Consider the following 23818-nt stretch of genomic DNA (forward strand, 5'->3'; position numbering starts at 1 on the left):
TAACATAAAGATTTTTAACCTTTTTTGAGGATAGAGGCTGGGGCAAATCTTATTGCTCTCTGGGTCTCTGATGATAAACCATGAACTGTCTTCTGAGAAAATGCCCTTACGTGCACGTCTTCAAATTTTCCATGAAATTTCAGTGGACTCACAGATAACCTGCTGAGATCCCTCGTTTGAAGGTATTTTTTTTGTAAGCCACTTAAAAGACATAACCAAAGAGCTTTTGGAGTTCAAAGGTAGAAGAGCTCACAGGAAGATGAGTAGCTCAAGAAAGGTTCTGTGTCATTGGCATGTAGATGATCTGGGAGGATTGATAGATTTTTGTCAGAAATGGAAGTTGGAGTACATTTCAAGCAGAGAAAACAATGTGAGCAGGTACAGAAGTTAGAAAGTGTGGGCCATTTCAGAGAACATAAAAACTGTACTATATTATTGAAGAGAAGAGAGTGTGTGAGACTAATTAGAGATGGGACTGGTTGGGTAGTTTGGTGTTCCATTATGCAAGGACTTGTGTGCTAGACTTCAGAGTGTGGGCCTAATTGGGTTGATTTGAGCCATCACCACCATTTCTACTCCTGTCTAAGCCACCATAATACTATATCATGTGGTCTTCTGTAATAGCCTTCTGAGTGGTCTCAATGCTCCCGTTCTTAGTAGTTTTGTAGTCACTTTTCCACTTGGCGACCAAAGGGACCTTTTCAACCATATCTTGTCACTCTCCTGCTTATAAACCACCATTCGTTTCCCATAATACTCAGTATAAAGTTCAGATGCCTTTACCATGACCTACAAGGTTATACCGTGATCTGACCCATGCATTTCCCTGTGACCTCATCTTACACTCCACTTGTCTCTGTTTTACTCATTCTTTTCCAGCCACACTAAACTTGCCAATCTTGGAATATGTTGAGCTCATTCTAGCCCCAGGTCTTCAAATTTCCTCCTCCTTTCCTGAAATAGTTTTCTCCCAGAGTTTGGCGTGGCTCTGTACGCTTACTTCACCCAGATCTCTGCTCATGTATTACTGCCTTTGGAGAGGCCTTCCCTGCCCTGTCTTCAGAGTAATTATCTCTGCCTAACTTTGAATCATTTGTTGGTTCATTCATTCATAGATAGGTGATAAATATATATTTATTTTTAGTTTTTTTCCCCTACTTGGATGTAAACTCCATGGGAACTGAAACTTACGTATTACTGTAACCCCAGAGCTTAAAATAGCACCTGACTACTAGTGGCCTCTCAGGGAGGGAAGGGAGGGAAGAGAGGAAGGCCATGATGTACAAGTGACATGATATAAGCTATAACTTAAGAAAGTTAGTCTGAGCTGGAGAAAGGCCAAACTGAAGCCTCTGACAGAAGTCTTAGATGGCTAGGGACTAGATCAAGTTGAAATCCCTGCTCCTAGTCTCTTTCCTTTTTCTTCTTCCCCCACTATTCCGTAGAGCTACAGTAGTATCAGTGGGTGGGTGCAGCTCAGCTTCACTGGTGACATTTGGAGTTTGGGAGCCTTTTTCTTTCTCCCCAATGCCCTCTCTCCTGAACTAGTCTTCTACTGTTTCTTCCTCACATTGGTTGAGAGTAGGAGGATTCCCAGTATTTTTTCCACCAAACCCATACTTACATGATTGATGGCACCTTGGACCAAAGAGTCCACAATACCTTTGGGATATAGTATTTCTACCTCTTCCAAAAGCTTTGAGCGTATTGAAGATGAAGTCATCATTATCTTCTTTGAGCTTAGGTCAAGAAGCGAAAGTGGCTAAAATGCAGCCAAATCGTGCAGACGAGTGACATTTTAATTGTGTGGGCCTATGGCTAGTTGTTTATTTACTGGATGGGCCTAAGCGCTTGGCAAGGCACATTAGGGTAGACAACCTCATGTACTAAGCAGCGTGTACTAAGGTACAGTCTCATATACCAACCCTGTTCAATTGATGGTGAGTTCCTAGAAAGGGAGGTTCTTAAAAAAAAAAAAGAAAAAGAAAACCACACACAAAAATGCAGGAAAGAATAATCAAGTTTAAAGTGTAATGTAAACAGTTGAAAATGCTTTGTAAGGTTACATTTTAGTGTAGTAATAGTGTTTGATCAACGAGGAAATAACATTTTGATGAAAACATATATCACTTTTATATTAACATTCATACTATGTTAGTAGCAGCTTTTTTGCAAGGCAGAACATTTAATAAGGATAGTCAAATTGCCTAAAAAGTGGACAGTAGATTTACCCGTGACTCTGATGATGTAACATTTTAATTAAGCACACTTTAAGTATTTCTAGGTCTAAGGCTGTGATTATTTTAAATATGTATATTTAGTATATATATGTGCTGTCTGATAAAATATCTATTTCCTACTTTAACTAAAATATTGTTACTTTAAAGGGAGCTAACATTCTGTTAACGGATAATGGTCATGTGAAATTGGGTAAGTAAATTGGAATTTTGTCACATGCACAACTCTATTCTAAAATGTAGTGAAGTTTATGTTTTCCTTTGTAGGACCAGGTTTTCCCTCTCCTAAGACGGCATCTATGTATTTTTAGATGGAAATCTCGTTGCCGTGCCGTCGCCTCTCTGTATCCACTTCCCTTAAACAGGGATAAAGTCTGTCCTTCACATGAGACAGATTTGTTGTAAAGATACTGTGAAAGAATAGCCTTCTGAAGTCTTTCACCCCTAAACCCAGGAATGGGACTTCTATAATAGTAAGAAATCTGTACAGAATTACCTTGTAACCAAAAAAGAAGACAAATATAAAAAAATCAGTAACTCCAAAAACACTTTATTCTTTACATAAAGCTTTTAAAATAAAAAACAGCATTACTTATTTAAGAATGTAATTTAGATGCTGAATGTTGCTTTATTTCAAACAGTAACTTATTTTATAACTTTAGGTTGTTAAATTTTCAATTAAAATAGAGTTCAAAACCTAAATAATGACTTATTTTGCAAGTTTAAGACAGAACAAATGTTCATTATAGTTTTATGAACAAAGTCATATTTGTTAGTATTAAATGAAATAGTTAATAACAAATACCAGTTATTTTAAATGATGTCTATTAGATAAACCCAAATTAAAAAGAAGTATTTTATAAAAATATAGATACAACTATTTTGGACTATAACCTGTGAGATTAATCAGATTTAAGAACATGTATCTAGAAATAACGTAATAAAAATTTCCTACGTGGCTTCTAAGTATGGGAAAAGCAGAAAAGATACGTCCTGTTCTTTTTAGTTCAGTTTTTATCAGCAGTTTAATATTTTGTGCCAGTGTTATGTGCCTCACTCAAAGACATACTATTTATATCTTACTTGAGAAGGATTTAGAAGTCATCATTGGTAAAATAGAAAATATTAGATCTCCAAATATTTATCTTAAAGAATAGTAACAAATCATACATAAAAATAATCTCCTGATAGGGACTGATATTGGCACTAAATGTATTCTTAAGTTTGGGGATATTCTGATTGGATGTCTTTTCAAGCTACAAGTAGACTTACTGGTTTATCTGATGTCATTCACGGGTATGGAGAAAGTGAATGGAATATAATGTCTCTTAAAGATCCCTTCCAGTGATATTCCTTGGATTTCTAGTCCTGAGAATTAGAAATTACAATATTAATAAGTCTGGCAATTTACATTCTCTCAGCTATAACTTTCTCATCAAAATTATTTGATCTTGACCTTTGTTACTTCATTTATATGGGAATATACGGGAATCTATTTGGCTGTGATATGTATTCACTACTTTGTGATATTTTAATGCTAGTCCATTAAAGTTAAAATTTGTAATGTGATGTTTGAGAATATCCCGTATTGCTGTGAAATTAACTTAATAAAAATAACTTTTAAAAGTTTCTTCTTATGTTGCCTTAAACAATTTTATTGTCTGTCAGTTTCCTAAATGTTTCTCATTTTTTTTAATAGCTGATTTTGGAGTATCTGCACAGATAACAGCTACAATTGCCAAACGGAAGTCTTTCATTGGCACACCATATTGGTAATTGTATTTTAATTGATATTTAATATTTTGTTCTATCATTAATGGATATACCATTTCTAAAAAATAGACTGGTCAAAATTTTTCAGACTAAGACAGATTAAGGAAAAAGTCATCAACCGGCAAAGTAATTTAGGCATGTACACTTACGGGTGGATTACATGGCCAGAAAATAAGCTACCATGTTATTTTCCATTAAGCAGAAAAGGCTTTAATGATTGATATGGCTTTCAGGAACCTTAATATTAGTTCTAGCCTTGCTGGAAAATCCTGACTCTTTTTCCTTACATTTCTTGTGTATTTTCACAGGTGTTTTTATATCTTTCTTCACCCGCATTTCCAGTCCATATTGTGATTAATCTTTCAACATTACATTATTTAAGTACCTCTTTGCTAAAAACTTTTTGGCATGTCTTGGTTGCCTATAGGATCAAATGCAGATTTCTTGACAGTTGAGTCTTCTGTGGTCTGGCCTCTGTCTGCTTCATTAGCCTTAACTCCCACTAGTCTTCTCCATGGACCTTCGTTTCTAGCCATGTTTGTCTGTTAGATACTGATCATAGTGTAAAAACTATCCTACTCGTGTATTTATTTACAGAATAGTTTTTGGCCACTTTCTATGTGCTAGATGTGATATTAAGCAGTATGATTATAATGGTGGATTGGTATAGAGCTTTTTTTGTTCGTACCATTACTTTGAAGTAACAACACCCTGGAATCCTTGCTTTCAGTTTATGTGCAACCACTCCCCTGATGCCCTCTTCGTCTGACCTATCAGTAGTCATATAGCACTAATTGCTACTACTAATTTTTTTATGTTTAGAATATGACGTATATGCCATTTTCTTTTCTTTTCTTTTTTTTTTTTTTTGAGACAGAGTCTTGCTCTGTCGCCCAGGCTGGAGTGCAGTGGCCGGATCTCAGCTCACTGCAAGCTCCGCCTCCCGGGTTTACCCCATTCTCCTGCCTCAGCCTCCCGAGTAGCTGAAACTACAGGCACCCGCCACCTCGCCCGGCTAGTTTTTTGTATTTTTTAGTAGAGACGGGGTTTCACCGTGTTAGCCAGGATGGTCTCGATCTCCTGACCTCGTGATCTGCCCGTCTCGGCCTCCCAAAGTGCTGGGATTACAGGCTTGAGCCACCGCGCCCGGCCTCATTTTCATGATTTATCTTTTTATCAATATATATTTTAAAAGTCAAATAATGCTAAAAAGGCATATGAGAAAAACTCTTGTAACTTCTGCCATCTCTAGCATTATTCATTTACAGATACCGTGTTATGATAGTTGAAGATCTTAGCTCTCTTCATTCATCTTACAGTCATCTTATCTTTCTAGTGTACTTTGCTGAGTCAGTTAACAATACTTTCCTGAAAAAAGTTTTTCCTGATTTTAGTAATTTCTTTTTTAATTTACTTAGTTTCTTGTTTCTGTTTTTAAATCCCTGATTAACACTTCCATACCTTCCCACATTTTACAGTTTTGTACGATGCCTCTGTATAATTTTCTATACCATAAAGTCTATCACATTATCTGTCAGTGCTGATTTTTGTCTGGTTGATGTTGCTTTGTTTTTGTTTTTGTTTTTTTACCTAGAATAATCCTTCCTGGAGTCATCTTCCCTCCTGTTCCAGTCTGGACTCTTTAATTCTCTAGCTCTTTTGCCTAGCTCTGCTCTGGCTGTTTTTCATCTTCAGCTTAGCGTTCCTTTCTTGGATTCTAGGTCTTCTTCTTTCATGATGTACTCCTTCCTTTGTGTGTGACACACATACTAATATCTTTCTGAGAAAGGGTGCATGGGGAGTAACATTTTTGAGATTTTGCATGTGTATCCTTGTACATAATTGATAATTTTGGTGGGAATTCTAGGATAAGGTTTTTGAAGTATTGCACTCTAGTGTCTTCTGTGGTGCCCATGGTGTGATGCCATTATGATACGTGATCTTTTGAATGTAACCCCCCCCACCCCAGAATCATTCCTGGTGTTTTGATATTCCATAGTTATATACCTCAAAATATATTTGTGTTTTGATTGTTTTTACTTTTATTCATTGTACTTGGCATTTGTGCTTTATAATCCAGACTCATGTCTTTTCAATTTTGGGAAGTACTCTTGTATTACTTCTTTGATAATTTCTTTGCTATACTTTTTCCTGCTCTGTATGGAACTCATTGGTTGTATCTTGGACCACTTAAATTAATCTGTTAATTTTCTTCTATTTTCTCTAAGAACAAAAAAATCTTTTTTGCTCTACTTATAAGAGTTCCTCAACTCTTTACATTTGTATTTTCATGATGGAGACTTCCCTCAAATGTCTACTAATCCTTATATTTTGGTTCACTTTGAAGAGCACAGCACTGAAAACTGGTTCATAACTCTGTGTGGGAAGTCAGGTGTAAACCTGGTTGTTAGTGTTCTAGAACTGGTCAAGTGAAGGAAGCAGAGGTATTCATTGTTCTATATACGTACTTCTACTTAATCATGTCCTCTCCCTTTAACCTCTTCACTCCTTGGTGCCTGGTGTCTCTTGAGTCTGCAGTCTCTCTTCTTCATCTTGGTCCTTATCCAATGGGAATCGGGAGGGAATAGTTACTGGGGCTTAATGGATAAGAGTAGGAATGCCAGGGACTGACTGTTGACACTTTCTAATACTCCTGTTTCCAGCCCAGCCTCAACCCCACTATTGCTACTTTTTAAACCTAACTTGTCAACATTTCCAGGATGTTTGAGGCTCGTTGGCTGCTAGTTGTTGTTCTTTTCCTTGGCACCTGCTTGGGTTTGCCCTGCCTCCTGTTTGCTACATCATTTACTATTCTTCTATTTTTCGTCTGCGTGTTATGGTTTTAGGTAAAATATGTCTGCTGGACTTTTCTAAGATGGTATGTGTGTATATTTCTCTTTGTTCTTCTCATTATTGTTTTGGGTTGAGTGGAGTGAGGGCTTGAATTGCTGTCATTTTTAAGTACACTATCTTCTCAGTTTTATTGTAAACATCTCTCATTAAATCTTCAGGATCTGACTTGATTCTTTACAGTATTCATTCACTGAATGTTAATGGTGACATTTCCAACTCCAGTTTCAGAGGTTAAAAATTTATATCATTACTCTTACAATAATGTGGGAAATATCTTGGGAACATGTGAAATTGTGAATTAGGTAAAGTTAATTTTGGGAACACTCTCCCTGTATGTGTCTTTCTGGTATTGTATCTTTCCTACCTAAAATCTAAGAATTTAGAACCTCTCTCTTCCCAAGTGATTAGGTCGGCAGTTATTCAGTTGTTCGAAGAAGTCTGCTTGAAATGACAGTTCTCAAAATTAACAGATATGTACCTTAAACGTTTTATTTCAATTTAAGACACATATGTACATTTATTCAACAGTCTGGTATAGAATCAAGGCCTGTTCTTTGAGTAGATCACTTACTAGAGTTCCATTTTAGTAATGCAAACCACACACAGCCCAATGCATCAACTACATTTCTTAGTCAGGTTTATTGAGGTATAAATTTACCCTTATTAGATATACAGTTGTACAAATTCATACAGTAGTATGAATGTTGAGAAACTTGTATGCTGTGGTGGTAAGAAACCACCAGAACACATTGACACTATCCAAAGAATTTTTTATCTTGCCTCTTTTTAGTAAATGCTCTCCTTCCATCCGTAGCATCTGGGAACCCCGATCTGATATCTGTCTCTATATTTGTGCCTTTTCCTTGAGTGGCATACAGATGGCATCATATAAGCTGTAGCCTTCCCAGTTTTCTGCCATTGTCATGTTCTTATGTAACGTACCAGTTTTTTTGGCTCATCTTTAGAAGTTTGCCTTTCTAAAAGCAAAGTCTTTCTAAAGTATTCACTAATTCTTGTGTGTTTGTTTTTGTTTTTGTTTTTTGAGATAGGGTCTCACTCTGTCACCCAGGCTGGAGTGCAGTGGTATGATCTCAGCTCACTGCAACCTCTGCCTCCCAGGCTCAAGCGATCCTCCCACCTCAGCCTCCCAAGTAGCTAGGACCACAGGCATGTACCACCACGCCCAGCTAATTTTTGCATTTTTGGTAGAGACGGGATTTTGCCATGTTGCCCAGGCTGGTCTCAAACTCTGAGCTCAAATGATCCACCTGCCTCGGCCTCCGGAAGTGCTAGGATTACAGGCGTGAGCCACTGCTCCCAGCTAGCTCACTAACTTTTAAACCTTCGTTATAACTATGTGTTTACAATAGCAAGTGTAACTGGAATAAACAGTTTCAGAGATGAACCCAGTTGACTGTGATAAGCACACAACTTAGCTGGCTGGAGTAGACATGTACTAAGTGGAATATTTCCCTTGTATTTTCATAGAGGAAGGGAGAGCATCAACTAGTGTGGTGAGCTAGTAAGGCAAGTTAAAAGCATATCACTTGTATGCATTTCCCACTCCACTAGGGCATTTCTACCAGCTACTTCGAATCTAGTCTTCATAAAAGTAATAACTGACAATTTGAAATTCACTTTTCTTACAGTAATTTAAATTTTCATAAGATCTGTTTCAGATTTAGAAGATTTCAAGACCAGGGGTTTGAAAGTTAGAAGGTTTTTTGTTTTTAACTTTACTGACTTACTTGACCTTCCTGAAATCATACCAGGAAGATAAATGTGTATTTGTAAGATTATCTAGACTGCTCTTTAGTATGGAAGAGTTGAGATGTTTATTTCAATTAATTGCTTTTTAAAATATTGTTTAGGATTTGAAATGTTTTATATTTGAAAATTAATAATTTAAATCAGTCAAATTCAAATTCATGGAAGTATAATTAGAATGAGACTGTAGCAAAGTAAAGAGAAACAAAAAAATTACTGAATTTGGGTAACTTTCCTCCGAATAAATACATTTTTTAAAAGTAGACACTCATTTTTATAACTTTTCCATTATTATAATAGAACTGGAAAAAATGCCAAGTAAGTTTTTAGTAAATATGAATTAAATACTAAATATGAAGATTCTTGGTGCCCAAAGGAATAGTTTTGGTGAAGTAAAAACGGAGATTGCCAGGTTGCAGTTTTTTGATAAAAGGAAGTAGAGCTATAGATTGTTTATTACAAATATTATTTATTGAATTTTGCATGTACAGAGAGATTGGGAGCGTGAATGAGTTTTGGACATGTTACTCTATGAAAATTGTACAGTTTTATAAACCTTTTTAGTAGCTAGTATAAGGAAGTAACAATGGAATCACCAGTAGGGGACTGAAGTGGAGGGTCTTCTTTAAAAACATTTGTAAACAAAGGTTTAATTGACTCACGGTTTTGCATGGCTGGGGAGGCCTCAGAAAACTTGTAATCATGGAATAAGGCAAAGGGGAAGCAGGCACCTTCTTCACAAGGTGACCGGAGAGAGCACGCAGGGGAAACTGTCACTTTTAAAACCATCAGACCTTGTGAGAACCCTCTCACTATCATGAGAAAAGCATAGGGGAAACTGACCCAATGATCCAGTCACCTCCTACCAGGTCCCTCCCTCGGCACACATGGGGATTACAGTTTGAGGTGAGATTTTGGGTGGGGGCACAGAGCCAAACCATATCATTCTGTCCCTGCCCCCTCCCAAATCTCATGTCCTTTTCACATGTCAAAACCAGTCATGCCTTCCCAACAGTCCCCCAAAGTCTTAACTCATTCCGGCATTAACCCAAAAGTCCAAATCCAAAGTCTCGTCTGAGGCAAAGCAAGTCCCTTCCACCTATGAGCCTGTAAAATCAAAAGCAAGTTACTAATGAAGTGGAAGGTCTTATGAGATGTCAAGAACTTGGAAAAGGTGAACCTTTTAAGTACTACGTATTTCTTTTTCAAAAACCAAGGCCTAAATGGGCCTTAATTTAGATAGTGATAATTCCTTGTGCCTCTGGGTGGGAGTATAAAGGAAAACATGTAACAGAAGGTTTTTATTTTCTGGAATATTTATTTCAGGATGGCTCCAGAAGTTGCAGCTGTTGAGAGGAAGGGGGGTTACAATCAACTCTGTGATCTCTGGGCAGTGGGAATCACTGCCATAGAACTTGCAGAGCTTCAGCCTCCTATGTTTGACTTACACCCAATGAGGTCAGTGCGTCATCATTGAAGAATCCTATGCTTAAGGTTTTTTTCCTCTTAGTATGTGAACAAGTAATTTTCTTAGTCTTGTTTTATCTTATTTGGGGAATAAATAGTAATAGAATTTGTGTAATAGATTAAAATGTGAAATATTAAAATGCTGTGTAATGATTTGTTGATTTTTCAGGGCATTATTTCTAATGACAAAAAGCAATTTTCAGCCTCCTAAACTAAAGGATAAAATGAAGTGGTAAGTATTTTTATGTTATTTACTTTTATGGTAAGATGAGCAAAAAATGAATTGGAATGTAAAAGTCTAATTTTCTGAATTTCTTAGGTCAAATAGTTTTCATCATTTTGTGAAAATGGCACTTACCAAAAATCCAAAAAAAAGACCTACTGCTGAAAAATTATTACAGGTATTATTTTTGCCCTGAAATATATATATATTTTTCAAAAGATAAAATGTCATTCAATCAGATTTATAGTAAGTGTTTTGCTTTGTGTTTAATTTTTATAGCATCCTTTTGTAACACAACATTTGACACGGTCTTTGGCAATTGAGCTGTTGGATAAAGTAAATAATCCAGATCATTCCACTTACCATGATTTCGATGATGATGATCCTGAGGTAAGAATTGTTTGTACCAACTGGCATATATAACGTGTATGTGTGTATGTATATATGTATGCCTGTCCGTATGTCTCAAAATCCCTTTTTTTTTAATTTTGGGGACTAGTTTAAAAAAGCTCTTGAGGGAACAATTAATTCTTTGTCTTTGCCTTTCGTGGAAAGTCAAATGCTAGGTTTTTCTTACTCACTACTTATAGGTGACTATAGTATGAAAATGGCAAAGGCAAATCATTTAATCCTCTTGTTGAAATCATTGTGGTTATTTCAAAATAGCCATTTTCGATGAAGTTGCCAAATAAATCATTCACTGTAAAAGGGAAAGCAAATGGGAAGTGCCTAAACAAGACGTTCGAATATTCAAAATTTCCCCTTAGTTTGCTTCTCAAAAAGAATCCTCAGTTTGGCACGGTGGCTAATGTCTGTAATCCCATCACTTTGGGAGGCTGAAGCAAGAGGGTTACTTGAGGCCAGGAGTTTGAACCCTGTCTGGACAACATAGAAAGACCCCGTTGCTATCTTTAAAAAAAAAATTCTTATACAATGCTTCATGAATTATTAGAGGTTAGTAGGAAGTATAGGCTTCACTGCTGGTGACTAAAACTCAGTTATTCACCATGGAAATGTTTTAAAATGAGCCTGTATAGTTGTTAATAAAATAATTCTAATATGACAGAAGCATTGATATTAATGGAAGCTTCACTTCTGTTTGCATGTGTAACATTCCTAGCACTGCTAATAGTTGTGGCAATCAAGATAAATTCAGTATATGTGACGTGGCAGAATTCTGTTATTGGGTCTGTAACAGAAGGTGGATAGCCTTTAACTCTACTGGCTTTATGGGAAGCCCTTTAAAATGTTATAAATTTCGTTGATGACTGAAGGTGAAGTGTTTAGAAAGATGGTCACAGATTGTCTTAAGTCAGAGAGAACCTTTCTATCAATTCACCATTGTCCCAGATTGCTGTCTTCTGATAGATAAGCTATTTGTCCTTTTGTTTAAAGGTCTGGAAAGGAGTTTGGAGCATAAAAATGTAAGAAATGTAAAGTGTAATTAACCTTATAATTATACTATAAAGAAGTTTTTTTTGTTTTGTTTTTGTTTTTGTTTTTTTTGAGACGAGTCTTACTCTATTGCCCAGGCTGGAATGCAGTGGCACACTCTCAGCTCACTGCAGCCTCCACCTCCTGGGTTCAAACGATTCTCCTGCCTCAGCCTCTGAGTAGCTGGGATTACAAGAGTATACCACCACGCCCAGCTAATTTTTGTATTTTTAGTAGAGATGGAGTTTCACCATGTTGGCCAGGCTAGTCTCAAACTCCTAACCTTGTGATCTGCGCATCTCGGCCTCCCAAATGCTGGGATTACAGGCATGAGCCACTGCACCTGGCCTAAAGAAATTTTTTGGTGTTGATTTGCTTAATTTTATTTTTAAGAAAGTCAAGTTTTATAAACTCCTCTAGTCTTATTTAGTATAAAGGCAGTCCTTGATGTGCATGGTAGTATGGTACTGTAAAAATGGCTGCATAAGCTAAAATTCTGCAAAGTAATCTTACTAATCAGTGGGAAAAATTTTAATTGTTTCATGACCTTTAAAATTTTTTGTTAAAGCATAAACTCTGTTACTGTCAGTTATAATTATGGAAATGTGAAAAAATGGTAAAACTATTATTTACGGTGTGCTATAAATACTAGAATCATTGAGAATTAACATGTTTCATTTCTTTGTTAATTTTTTTTTTTTTTACTTATCTAGCAATCTGCTTGTTGAGTAGTTTGCTTCTTATCATTTGTCCGTGACACAGAACAAGTATCTTTTCTATGCCTTGGCAAACTGTCATATTCCTTTCTAATTTTCTTTCTAATCATGATGTGCATCTGTTATTGACATAGTAATTTGTGAACTGAAAGGCCACCCATAAAGTTTAGACTTTATGCAATTACAATTAATATACAGTGGTAACTGTTATTTGAACCATGTTGTAGGGAACTAGTGTTACTTAACTAAATTATGATAACTGAAATTGGTGCATAACAGAACTGTAAAACAAGGACTGCCTATATCCTTTTCAGTGCACTAAATGCTACAGGATTGTGTCTTACCTCACCCTATGTACCTGTCATGTCTTTTTAAAAATGTATTCAAAGAACAGAAATAATAAACCAAATAGAGAAGCAATCTGTGGAATGAAGATTCTTGTAAAACTTTCTCAAATAGCGGGGAAAGAAATTCATCTTTCTTATCCAGACATTGTTTTGGTATTATAATTATAAATTGTTATAAATCTCTATGGTAAGTAGGTAAAATAAAGGAATTTAATTATTCCAGGGGTAGGATGTAAGAAATTCATAACATTTTTATTTGCAAATAATTTGTCATTATAATTGCTAAGTGCAGTGTTGTCACTCAAAATATGAATGTATCTAAGTATTTTAGCACTTAAACTGTGAAACTAAAACTATTGTATGCATACTCTTAAAAATAAGGGTGGGCTCAGTGGCTTATGCCTGTAATCCCAGCACTCTGGGAGACCAAGGCAGGCGGATCACCTGAGGTCAGGAGTTTGGGACCAGCTTAGCTAACATGGTGAAACCCGTCTCTACTAAAAATACAAAAATTAGCCAGGCATGATGGCTCACGCCTGTAATCCCAGCTACTCGGGAGGCTGTGGCAGGCGAATTGCTTGAACCTAGAAGGCGGAGGTTATAGTGAGCCAAGATCATGCCGCTGCTTATATATACACACACACATACCACATCTAAGTCTTAGTTTAAGTTTTTTGTAGGTTGTTCTCTGTGGAAGAAAGTTTGACTTTTTAATGTTGAGTTCCTGTGTAGTTTCTATTTTAGAAGTAATTACACAGTGGTGTAATTCTAATTCTGATTTTTATTCAGTTTTCGTCTCCTATATGTAAGCCCACTTACTATGCACAGCATTATAAGATTTAATACTTTTATTAATCTGTTATGCTAATAAATTAATGATTTATGCTGTTTAAACTGGGAAGGTAAAACTGTTCTCAGAAATAATCATGGGTTTCATCCATGTTCATTAATAACAGTCTGTGTGAGCAACCTGCATGTTACCTGTTTTTGTTTGGTTTTGCTACTATATATTAGATCAAAAGTCTAGGGTTTTTCCTAGCTCTATGGCTAGCTAGCTGAATGCCCTGCCACTTAATTTTAAGTCTCAGTATCCTCATCTATGGAATGAAGAATAATGCTTGTTTCATGAGCTTAAGGATATAATGCTAAGGTGCATCAAAACACTTTGTAAACTAAAAAGCAGGTTGCACATGTAAAATTTAAATACCTAATTTTTGAAATTACTTTTGCTACTGTTTCACCATCACAAGTGTTTAATATTTCAGTCTTTTAAATTTGTGTATTTTTTTCCCTGAGGTGTACCTACACTGTCAATAGTTAGTTTGAGTCTTGTTCTTGATTTGCCGTATTGAATCTAAGACTTAGAGCTTAATGTTTATGAATTATGTTTCCACAAAGATAGATCTAAGAGTGTATCTCCTTCAAAGGTAATACAATAGCTTCAAAGGTAGCATTTCACCCACAGAGGAAGCTATTGGATATTGCAGTAATTACGTGAAATAGATGCTGGTTGAGAGACCTTAGTGTGAGTATGGAGCTGCAAAAGTTTTTTAAATAAGACCTCTTTTACTTCCAAAGGTTATCGTAATGTCCATGAATTAACATTAAGTAGAACTCATCTCCATCTACCCACCTTCAGAATATTCCTGTGTGAAGTTGGCAGTGCACATAGAATGGTTTTAATAAAGGAAAAAGAGAGAAAATAGAGGACTACTCCTCCCAGAAAAAATCTTTAACCCATTTATGCCTGGTGTTCTGTTATTGGAACTAGGCTTGTGGGAGTTATTTATATCCTTCTGCTCAAGGCCATCGTCAAGGTTTGATTTTTCACACACAAAAAAATTTGCAACCTCAGGCATAAATGGGTTAATGCCTTTAGCATTACTTCACTGCATTTATGTCTTATCCTTTTGATATAAGAAGTTGACACAGATTTTTTAAATTGCAGTCTTCTTCTCTGCAATAGGGAAGGCTACTTGCAACTTGTAAACAACTACAGAATTATTGAAATACTTAATTTTTGACTATTTATTTATATTCAACTCGATGAACATTCACTGGGGACCTGCTGTAGATAAAACATTGTTTCCTAATCTTGAGAAGTTCACCATTTCAGGAGAAGGAAAAACAGCCAGCTTTTGTTAGGGAAGTCAGAGCAGATATCACAAAGGAAGTGACATTGCTAGAAAGGAGTTTGCCAATAGGAAGATGCCAGAAAGACCGAAGTTTAAAAAATAAAAATAATGGTCAAAGAATCGGGGACTTTTAAAAACTCAAGACATTTAAAAAATGATAGCCATCCCCCGTATCTAAGTGTTTGAATACACTAGCTTTCATAAATTTTAGAAATGGTAAAATATGGTCTTTAGCCTTAAGTAAGATTCATATAAAAATGAATGCAATCAAGAGAAGGTTGCATATGGATTAAGAGCACATCAGGTATGTGAGTGTTTGTTATTTCCTTTGTTCAGGTTCTTATCTACTAAACAGTAGATTAGTGGATTCTTCTTACATTAAATAATAGCTTACCCTATAACTTTTTATAGTAGAAATATTTAGACTCTTGATTTTGAATTTTAAGAGATGTTTGACAAGATAAATATTACTTGAATTTGTACTATCATTAACAGTTACCTTTCTTTAAAAACATTGAAAATACAGTTGTCCCTTGATGTACACAAGGGATTGGTTCCAGTACCCTCAAGTATACCAAAATCCGTGCATACCCAAATCCCACAGTCAGCCCTGCAAAACCCACATGTACGAAATGTTGGTCCACCGTATACATGGGTTTTGTATCCCCAAGTAATCTGCATAGAAGTGGACTTCTGAAGTTCAAACTTTTGTTGTTCAAGGATAAACTGTGCATGGAGTGAAGAAACAATAAGGTTTTACTTTCCATGTTTCTTAAAATTCCTAGCAATTTTAGGGGAGAAAACTGGGGTAAGGAGGTTCTTTGTAGTTGTGGTTTGAAAAAAAAAAAGTATGTAATTGAGTGTATATACTTGAAAAAGATGAGAAGACCTAAAAGTAAATTTGACAGCATTAAACAAGTATTGGTATTTGCTTGTAGGAATTCTCGATCTGAGCACTGTTGACATTTTGAGCCAGACAATCCTTTGTTTTGGGAGGGCTGCCCTGTGCATTCTAGAATGTTTAGCGGCATTTCTGGACTCTTCCCATTAGTTGACAGTTAACACCCTTTAATCCCAAGTTGTGACGACAAAAAAATGAACCCAGATATTGCCAAATGTCTCCTCAGGGACAAAATTACCCCTGGTCAAAAACCACTGGCTTATGTTACCTAGGATTTATCATATTATCTATGTCTTCCCTTCCTGTACAAACTTGACATTCTCATCTAGCTCCCATTGCAAAGGGCCTGTTATTTGTATTTATGTTATTTGATGATACAATAATCATAGAACTTTAAGATGATAAAAGTTGAATAAGCATGAAATGGTTTATAAGGGCAGAGTTTTGTTTAAGAAGTAATAAAAATAATTTTAATCACATGGCATGTAAAGCATTGTTTAAAAAAATAGACACCGTGCATCATTGTGAATGGCTTGTTTCTTTAAATGCCATTTATTATAAAGATTATTTTCATCATTGCTTCTCTAAATACCATGTATTAGTTACTAGAAGCCCGTTATCGCAGGTGTCTGTGATTAGTAGGTGTTACATTTATAGAGAAAAATGAGAGTATTTATGTTTAGAAATTAAAGACTAAATTTTAATTTTTAAAAATCTTACCATTTTTATTAGTGATCTTGAAAAAATAATTCATTGAGTTTCTTTTTCTATTAACTTTTAGTTTCATGGTACATGTGCAGGTTGGTTCTGTAGATAAATGGTGTGTCACAGGGGACTGATGTACATATTCTTTTGTCACCCAGGTAATAAGCCTAGTACCCAATAGGTAGTTTTTTATCCTCACCCTTCTCCCAACCTCAAGTAGGCCCCTGTGTCTATTGTTCCCTTCTTTCTATCCATGTGCACTCAATGTTTAGCTCCCACTTGTCAATGAGAACATGTGGAATTTGGTTTTCTGTTCCTGTGTTAGTTCACTTAGTATAATGGCCTCCAGCTCCATCCTTGTTGCTGCAGAGGACACTGTCTCGTTCATTTTTATGGCTGCATATCTGTACCACATTTTCTTTATTCAGTCTACTGTTGTTGGGCATTTAGTTTGATTCTATATCTTTGTTCTTGTATTTTGCTGTTATGAGTAGTACTGTGATGAACATAACGTGCATGTTTTTATGGTAGAATGATTTATATCCCTTTGAATGTGTACTCAGTAATGGCATTGCTTGGTTGAATGGTTGTTCTAAGTTCTTTGAGAAATCCCCAAACTGCTTTCCACAGTAACTGAACTGCATTCCCACCAGCAGTGTATAACCGTTTCCTTTTCGCTGCTGCCTGGCCATAATCTGTTATTTTTTGACTTTAATAATAATCATTCTGGCTGGTATGAGATGGTGTCTCATTGTGGTTTTGATTTGCATGTCTCCAGTGATTAGTGGTGTTCAATAATTTTTTCATATTCTTGATGGCTGCGTATATGTCTTCTTTTGAAAAGTGTCTGTCGTGTCCTTTGCCCACTTTTTAATGGAGTTATTTGTTTTTTGCTTGTTAATTTAAGATTTTTACAGATTCAGGATATTAGATCTCAGTCAAATGCATAGTTTGCAAAAATTTTCTCCTATTCTGTGAGTTGTCTGTTTATGCTGTTGATAATTTCTTTTACTGTGCTGAAGCTGTTTAGTTTAATTAGATCCCATTTGTCAATTTTTGGTTTTGTGGCAATTGCTTTTGGTGTCTTCATCATGAAATCTTTGCTCATATTTGTGTCTGGAATGGTATTTCCTAGGTTTTCTTCAAGATCCTTTATAGTTTTAGATTTTACATTTAAGTCTTAGTCCATCTTGAGTTGATTTTTGTATATTGTATAAGGAAGGGGTCCAGTTTCAGTCTTCTGTATATGGCTAACCAGTTATCCTAGCACCATTTATTGAACAGGGCATTCTTTCCCAATTGCTTATTTTTTGTCAGATTTGTCAAAGATCAGATGGTTGTAGATGTATGGCTTTATTTCTAGGCTCTCTGTTCTGTTCCATTGGTCTATGTGTCTATTTTTATACCAGTACCATTCTCTCTTGGTTCTGTAGCCTTGTGGTATAGTTTGAAATCAGGTAATGTGATGCCTCTAGCATTGTTCTTTTTTTTAGGATTGTTTTGGCTATTTGGGCTCTGTTTTAGTTCCATGTGAATTTTAGAATAGAAGTTTCTATAAATTTTAATTTTTGAGAACGTATCTACATGGCCTTTGTCTATTTAAATGATGCTAAAGAATATCCTTTTAGAAGGCCAACTTTTTAAGTTCAGATGAGCTATTTTAGAATCAGTTCTGCTTATTTGAAATTCTAGTAAATGTAATACCATTTTAGAGATGTTAAAGTGTACTCTTTCATTGTTAGAAACAAAACAAATTATTTAGCATTTCAGAAGATGGTGCCTAACAATTGCCAACTTTAATTTCAGTGTGGGCATCTTTCATTCCCTGGCCTCATTTAACACAATCTTGTGGCAATCTCTTTCTTTTTCTTTACATGAATTTCATTTTCAAAAGAAATATTTGAAAAAATACTATTTTCATATCCAACCATCTGAATTGGTACATCTGAAGGGAAAATAATCAGTCAAGTCTCCAGTTCACCTCTGTTCTAAAGGGTGAAATATGACCTCTGTGTACCTGGATAGCCTTTCTTATAATCATTTGACTTCTTGAGTGAGTTATCAGTTTTGTTCCTGACATGCTAGAGATTCAGTTTTCAAAGGGTTTCTCTAAGTCATATTTTTTCAGCTTTTTCTTTTTCTAATGTTAGAGCCCTTGAAAAATCTCATATTGGACATTCAGAGTGTAAGTTTTCCAGTATTCCTTTGCAATCACATTCAATTAGTTAGGGTCTGTAAATAATTTCAAGGTGTGAATCTTCTTTGCAAATTAAAGGCAAATAGTTGAATATTGGTATGTTTCCTACTCGTGGAAATTGTAATGGTACATCTGTAGCCAAAAGAAACTGTGATGGAATGGAAAGCTTTTTTTTAATGAAAAAAATAAATAAATAAAGCTTCTGTAAAACATAAAATACTGTATGTTCACCTAAACATAAGTTACATAATTTTTGCAGTCTTAGTTAAATTGGTTATAATTCAAATAGTGCCAAAAGTGAAACACAAACTAATATCCTACATCATGTATAAATGTCTGTGTGTAGTTTTTTAATATTATTTCAAAAAAATCCATAAATTGAAAAATAAACCTTAAAAGCCTTCTAAGCTCAACCATCATTAAATGATAGATGCCAATGGTAATGTTTATACTGTTATATTTCCCTTTCCTTCAGAATTTCTTGATGTCAGAATAGATCCAGAGTACTCAAGTATACTTGATTCATCCTTGTAGAATGCATCTAGACAAGTCTGGTGTTGCACATACAAATAAGCAGAATATGTTACTAATTGTGTTTAATTTCATATGTAGTTAGCCAAAGAAGTGCCCTTTCTAGTAAAATAATAATTTATGTTGTGGATAATAAAAATATTTTCACCTTCATAGTTTGAGCTGCTATTGTGGTTTGCTCTTTAAAAAAAAAAAATTGCAGAGTGCTGTTTTGCTTTCGTTTTTACTTAAAATGAAGATTGTTTTTTTTTCCTGTTTGGGTAATTTTGTGGACCAAACTCTAACTTGATTATCAAATGCTGCATATCATTGATTTTGTTCTTTTCTAGCCTCTTGTTGCTGTACCACATAGAATTCACTCAACAAGTAGAAATGTGAGAGAAGAAAAAACACGCTCAGAGATAAACTGTAAGTGTGTACTATACACAGTTTATGATTTAATGATAGAAATAAGTTATAATTTAGTTACAGTTATTTTTGTTGTATTTCTTTCTGAATAGTTTTTCTTACTAAACACTGTTAAAGGTAAAGTTTAATTAGGGCAGTAAGAATTTCATTTTCCTTATTCTTGTGGAATTTTTGGCGGCAGGATGGGATGTGTTTTTGTTGTTACTGTTGGGGAAGAGAAGTTAATTCCTGAAATATGCAGGATAGAAGTAATAAGGGAGTGCCGTAAACTCCTATGTGCAGGTAACTCACCTAGAGAGCTTGTTAAATGCAGTTTCAGATTCAGTAGACCTGGGATGGGATCTGAGGTTCTACTAACAAGCTCCCATGTCATTCATGCACTCATGATCCAAGGGTAACAGAAAAATAGAGGTCCGCAAACTGCCCTAGCATCTGAGCAACCCGGAAACTTTTTAAAAGGGATTCTCAGGCAACACTTCTCCATAGAGTCCAATTCAGTAGGTCTTGGATTGGCCCAGAAACCTTTTAAAATAGGCCTCCAGTTATTTCTTATGGGCAGCCAAGTTATGGGCCCACTAAGATAAGCCATTCATTCACATGGGATCCAATACTGTCAGCTCATCAGTGATAAACTGCCAACAGGAATCCCTCGAACAATAGTGCCTTAACTTTTTTATTCCTTAGAAGCATTTATTCTCTGAGTTATGTGCTAGTGATACCTGGAAAGTGTGGTAGGTTATATAAAAAGCTTTTTATATACGTATATATAAAACAAGCTTTTTAATATACAAAAAGTAATTGTGAAATATCTTTATCATTTCTTTAATATACAAAAAGTAATTAGAGGCCAGGTACAGTGGCTTATGCTTGTAATCCTGGCACTTGGGGAGGCAGAGGCGGGCAGATCACTTGAGGCCAGGAGTTCAAGACAAGCATGGCCAACTTGGCGAAACCCCGTCTCTATGTAAGCTACCAAAATTAGCCAGGCATGGTGATGTGCACCTGTAATCCCAGCTACTTGGGTGGCTGAGGTATATATGAGAATCACTTGAGCCTGGGAGACCGAGTTTGCAGTGAGCCGCGATCCTGCCACTGCACTCCAGCCTGGGCAAAGAGCAAGATTCTGTCTGGGAAAAAAAAAAAGAAAAGTAATTAGAGATTTTTTGCAGTTGATTTAGAAAACTTCATGTATTCAGTACTGTTGAAAATGTAATTTAAAGTGCTCTCTATCTTGTTATCTGATTTTATTAAAAAATTACATTGTCAGTCCCTTTATAGCATAGTATTTCTGAATCACTCTGTGGTAACATATCAGTGATTCTCAACTTCTAAGTGAATATGCATGTGTATGCTATTTCAAACTAGATGTCTAGGCTGGGCACAGTGACTCACACCTATAATCCCAGTACTTTTGGGAGGCCAAGGCAGGTGGATCACTTGAGGTCAGGAGTTGAAGACCAACCTGACCAACATGGTGAAATCCTGTGTCTACTAAAAATACAAAAATTAGCCGGGCCTGTTGGTATGTGCCTGTAGTCCCAGCTACTCGGGAGGCTGAGGCAGGAGACTCGCTTAAACCTGGGAAGCAGAGGGTTGCAGTGAGCCGAGATCCTGCCACTGCACTCCAGCCTTGGCGACAGTGTCTCAATTTGAAAAAAAAAGAAAGGAAAAAAATGAACATCATACGAGAACTCATGGACACAAAGGGGAACAACAGACACTGGTGCCTGCTTGAGGGTGAAGGGTTAGAAGGAGGGAGAAGATCAGAAAAAGTAACTATTGGGTACTAGGCTTAGTGCCTGGGTGACGAAATAATCTGTACAATAAACCCTCATGATACAAGCTTTTTACCTATACAACAAACCTGCACGTGTACCCCTGAACCTAAAATAAAAGTTTAAAAAATAAAAATAAAAAAGAACATCATAAACAGTGCTGCAGACTGGGATGATTGACCAACAGTTATTTGAAGAGTAACTGGAAGATTCTGTGGCAGAGGTTTGTCATAACTTTAGGGAATTTGAAGAGAGCAGAAGAGTGATACCAGTGTAAGGTTTGAATGTCCATAGGGACTTTGCTCCCTCTCTGGAAATGCATTCTCCACACAGAGTTCAAGTACAGTGGGGGTTATACAGTCTGGTGGGAGAAATGGGCATGTTCACAGGTGACAGTAACACAAGGCAGATAGATGCACAAGACTGTCCTCATGTAATTTTATTACAGACTTAATTTTGGAATTTGAAGACAAGTATAGGTGAAAGCTGTTCAATAGGCCTTTATCAAGATGAGGTATATGTTAGTTTTGATACCTTACTAAAAGTTACTTTGTAATCTTTGATGTGTGATCAATTGTGAACAGTTATGATGGACTCATTCTTAACCTACTTACCAGATCTAAGGGCCAAAATTTAATATCTGAGCCATTAACAGTTTAAAAGCATATACACACCCACACATAATTGGAGATATTACAGGGCTGTTTCTCAACCATTTTTTTCCTTATGCCTCCTGTTGCTAAATATTCAAATCCCATGGTCGTCTTTCATTGATATTAACATTCACAATAAATTTACATACAAAGTTGAAATAAAACCATTAGAAAAGTGATTATGCTTTGAAAGCTTACTCTTTTCCTCACCTTGGTTGAGAAGTTTTGGTTTTGGCTGAAGCTCTTACTAGTTGAAGTGTAACATATTGTGGCTATTTGTTTTCTTTTTATTGTTCTGTATTTTTTCCTCTGCTTTTATCTCAGGAGACTTGAGGATTTTACCCAGGTTATAAGATCAGATAATGATAATGAGCTATAGAAATGAAAGGTAAAGGTACTGAAACATTCAATACATTAGAACAGCAAAGAAAAAGAAAAGACAAATGTAGTACAGTTAATCTATGTCTACTCTGGCTAGTTTATACTTTAGCTACAGTGGTTGTTTTTGGTTGTGTAGCAAACCCAAAATTTAGTAGTTTAAAACAATAAACATTTTTTAAACCAACTCCGATATATTTTAAATCCTATAAGACAATATTATTGTCATTAACCATGGTCAATATTCATTTGTATTTATCTGTATATTTACCAATTTTTTGCTCTTCATTCAATACTGTATTTCTGTACTACCATTTATGGATCTCTTTTGATTAAATAATTCCTTTTAGTATTTCTTTTAGTGTAAGTCTGAAGGTGTTGAATTTTCTCACTTTCTGTATATCTGCTCATATTAAACAATAAACATTTATTGTCTCTAACAGAGTTTGAGAGTCAGGAATCCAGGACAGGTTAGCTGAGTAATTCTGGCTCAAGGTCTCATAAAGTTGCACACAGGTATCAGCTAGGGCTGGAGTCATCTGAAGGCTTGACTGGACTGGAAGATTTACTTCCAAGCTCATTCATGTAACTATTAGTCAGAGGCTTCACTTCCTTGCCAAGAGGCCTCTCTTTAGGGCTGCTCACAAGGTAACTTCCTCCAGAGCAAGTGATCCAACAGAGAGAGCCCAAGACAGAAGCTTTATCTTGGACCTCATATATGGTTACTTCTGCTCTGGTCTTTTGGTCACAGCCAACCCTGATCCAATGTGGAAGCATTGTGAATACCAAGAGGGAGGAGTCACTGGGGACCATGTTACAGGCTGGCTTCCACAAGTACCCTGTATCAGCTGCTGTCTACCCACCTAAATACTGAGTTAAGATTGTCTCAGCAGGGCATGGTGGCTCACACCTGTAATCCCAGCACTTTCGGAGGCCAAGGTGGGCAGATCACTTGAGGTCAGGAGTTCCAGACCAGCCTGGCCAACATGGTGAAACCCTGTCTCTACTAAAAATACAAAAAATTAGCCTGGTGTAGTGGCTCACACCTGTAGTCCCAGCTACTCAGGAGGTTGAGGCACAAGAACCGCTTGAACCCAGGAGGTGGAGGTTGCAGTGAGCCGAGATTGTGCCATTGCACTCCAGCCTGGGCGACAAAAAGAGACTCCGTCTCAAAGAACAAAACAAAACAAAAAAAGATTGTCTCTGTTTTATGCCTGGTTACAACAAAGTAGCAAGTTAGATCCTGATTGTACACACATATAATTTTGTTAATCATCTTCTTTTATTACTGTGGAAAAGGCCTAGAATTAACAAATTA

General features: G+C 36.1%; 1 protein-coding gene across 2 annotated transcripts in view; it reads left to right on the plus strand.

Annotated features, from left to right (window-relative positions):
* MAP4K3 (mitogen-activated protein kinase kinase kinase kinase 3) overlaps positions 1-23818 on the plus strand; it is a 135279-nt gene that overhangs the window by 50881 nt on the left and 60580 nt on the right. For both annotated transcript variants that reach the window (XM_011970802.1, XM_011970803.1), the window contains exons 6-12: positions 2388-2430; positions 3937-4009; positions 9957-10088; positions 10267-10329; positions 10417-10498; positions 10600-10710; positions 19616-19694. In XM_011970802.1, coding sequence (XP_011826192.1) covers positions 2388-2430; positions 3937-4009; positions 9957-10088; positions 10267-10329; positions 10417-10498; positions 10600-10710; positions 19616-19694 — 583 coding nt within the window. The remainder of the gene's footprint in view (positions 1-2387; positions 2431-3936; positions 4010-9956; positions 10089-10266; positions 10330-10416; positions 10499-10599; positions 10711-19615; positions 19695-23818) is intronic.

Source organism: Mandrillus leucophaeus, unplaced genomic scaffold (genome assembly GCF_000951045.1).
Source record: "Mandrillus leucophaeus isolate KB7577 unplaced genomic scaffold, Mleu.le_1.0 Scaffold974, whole genome shotgun sequence".
NCBI classification, from domain to species: Eukaryota; Metazoa; Chordata; class Mammalia; order Primates; family Cercopithecidae; genus Mandrillus; species Mandrillus leucophaeus.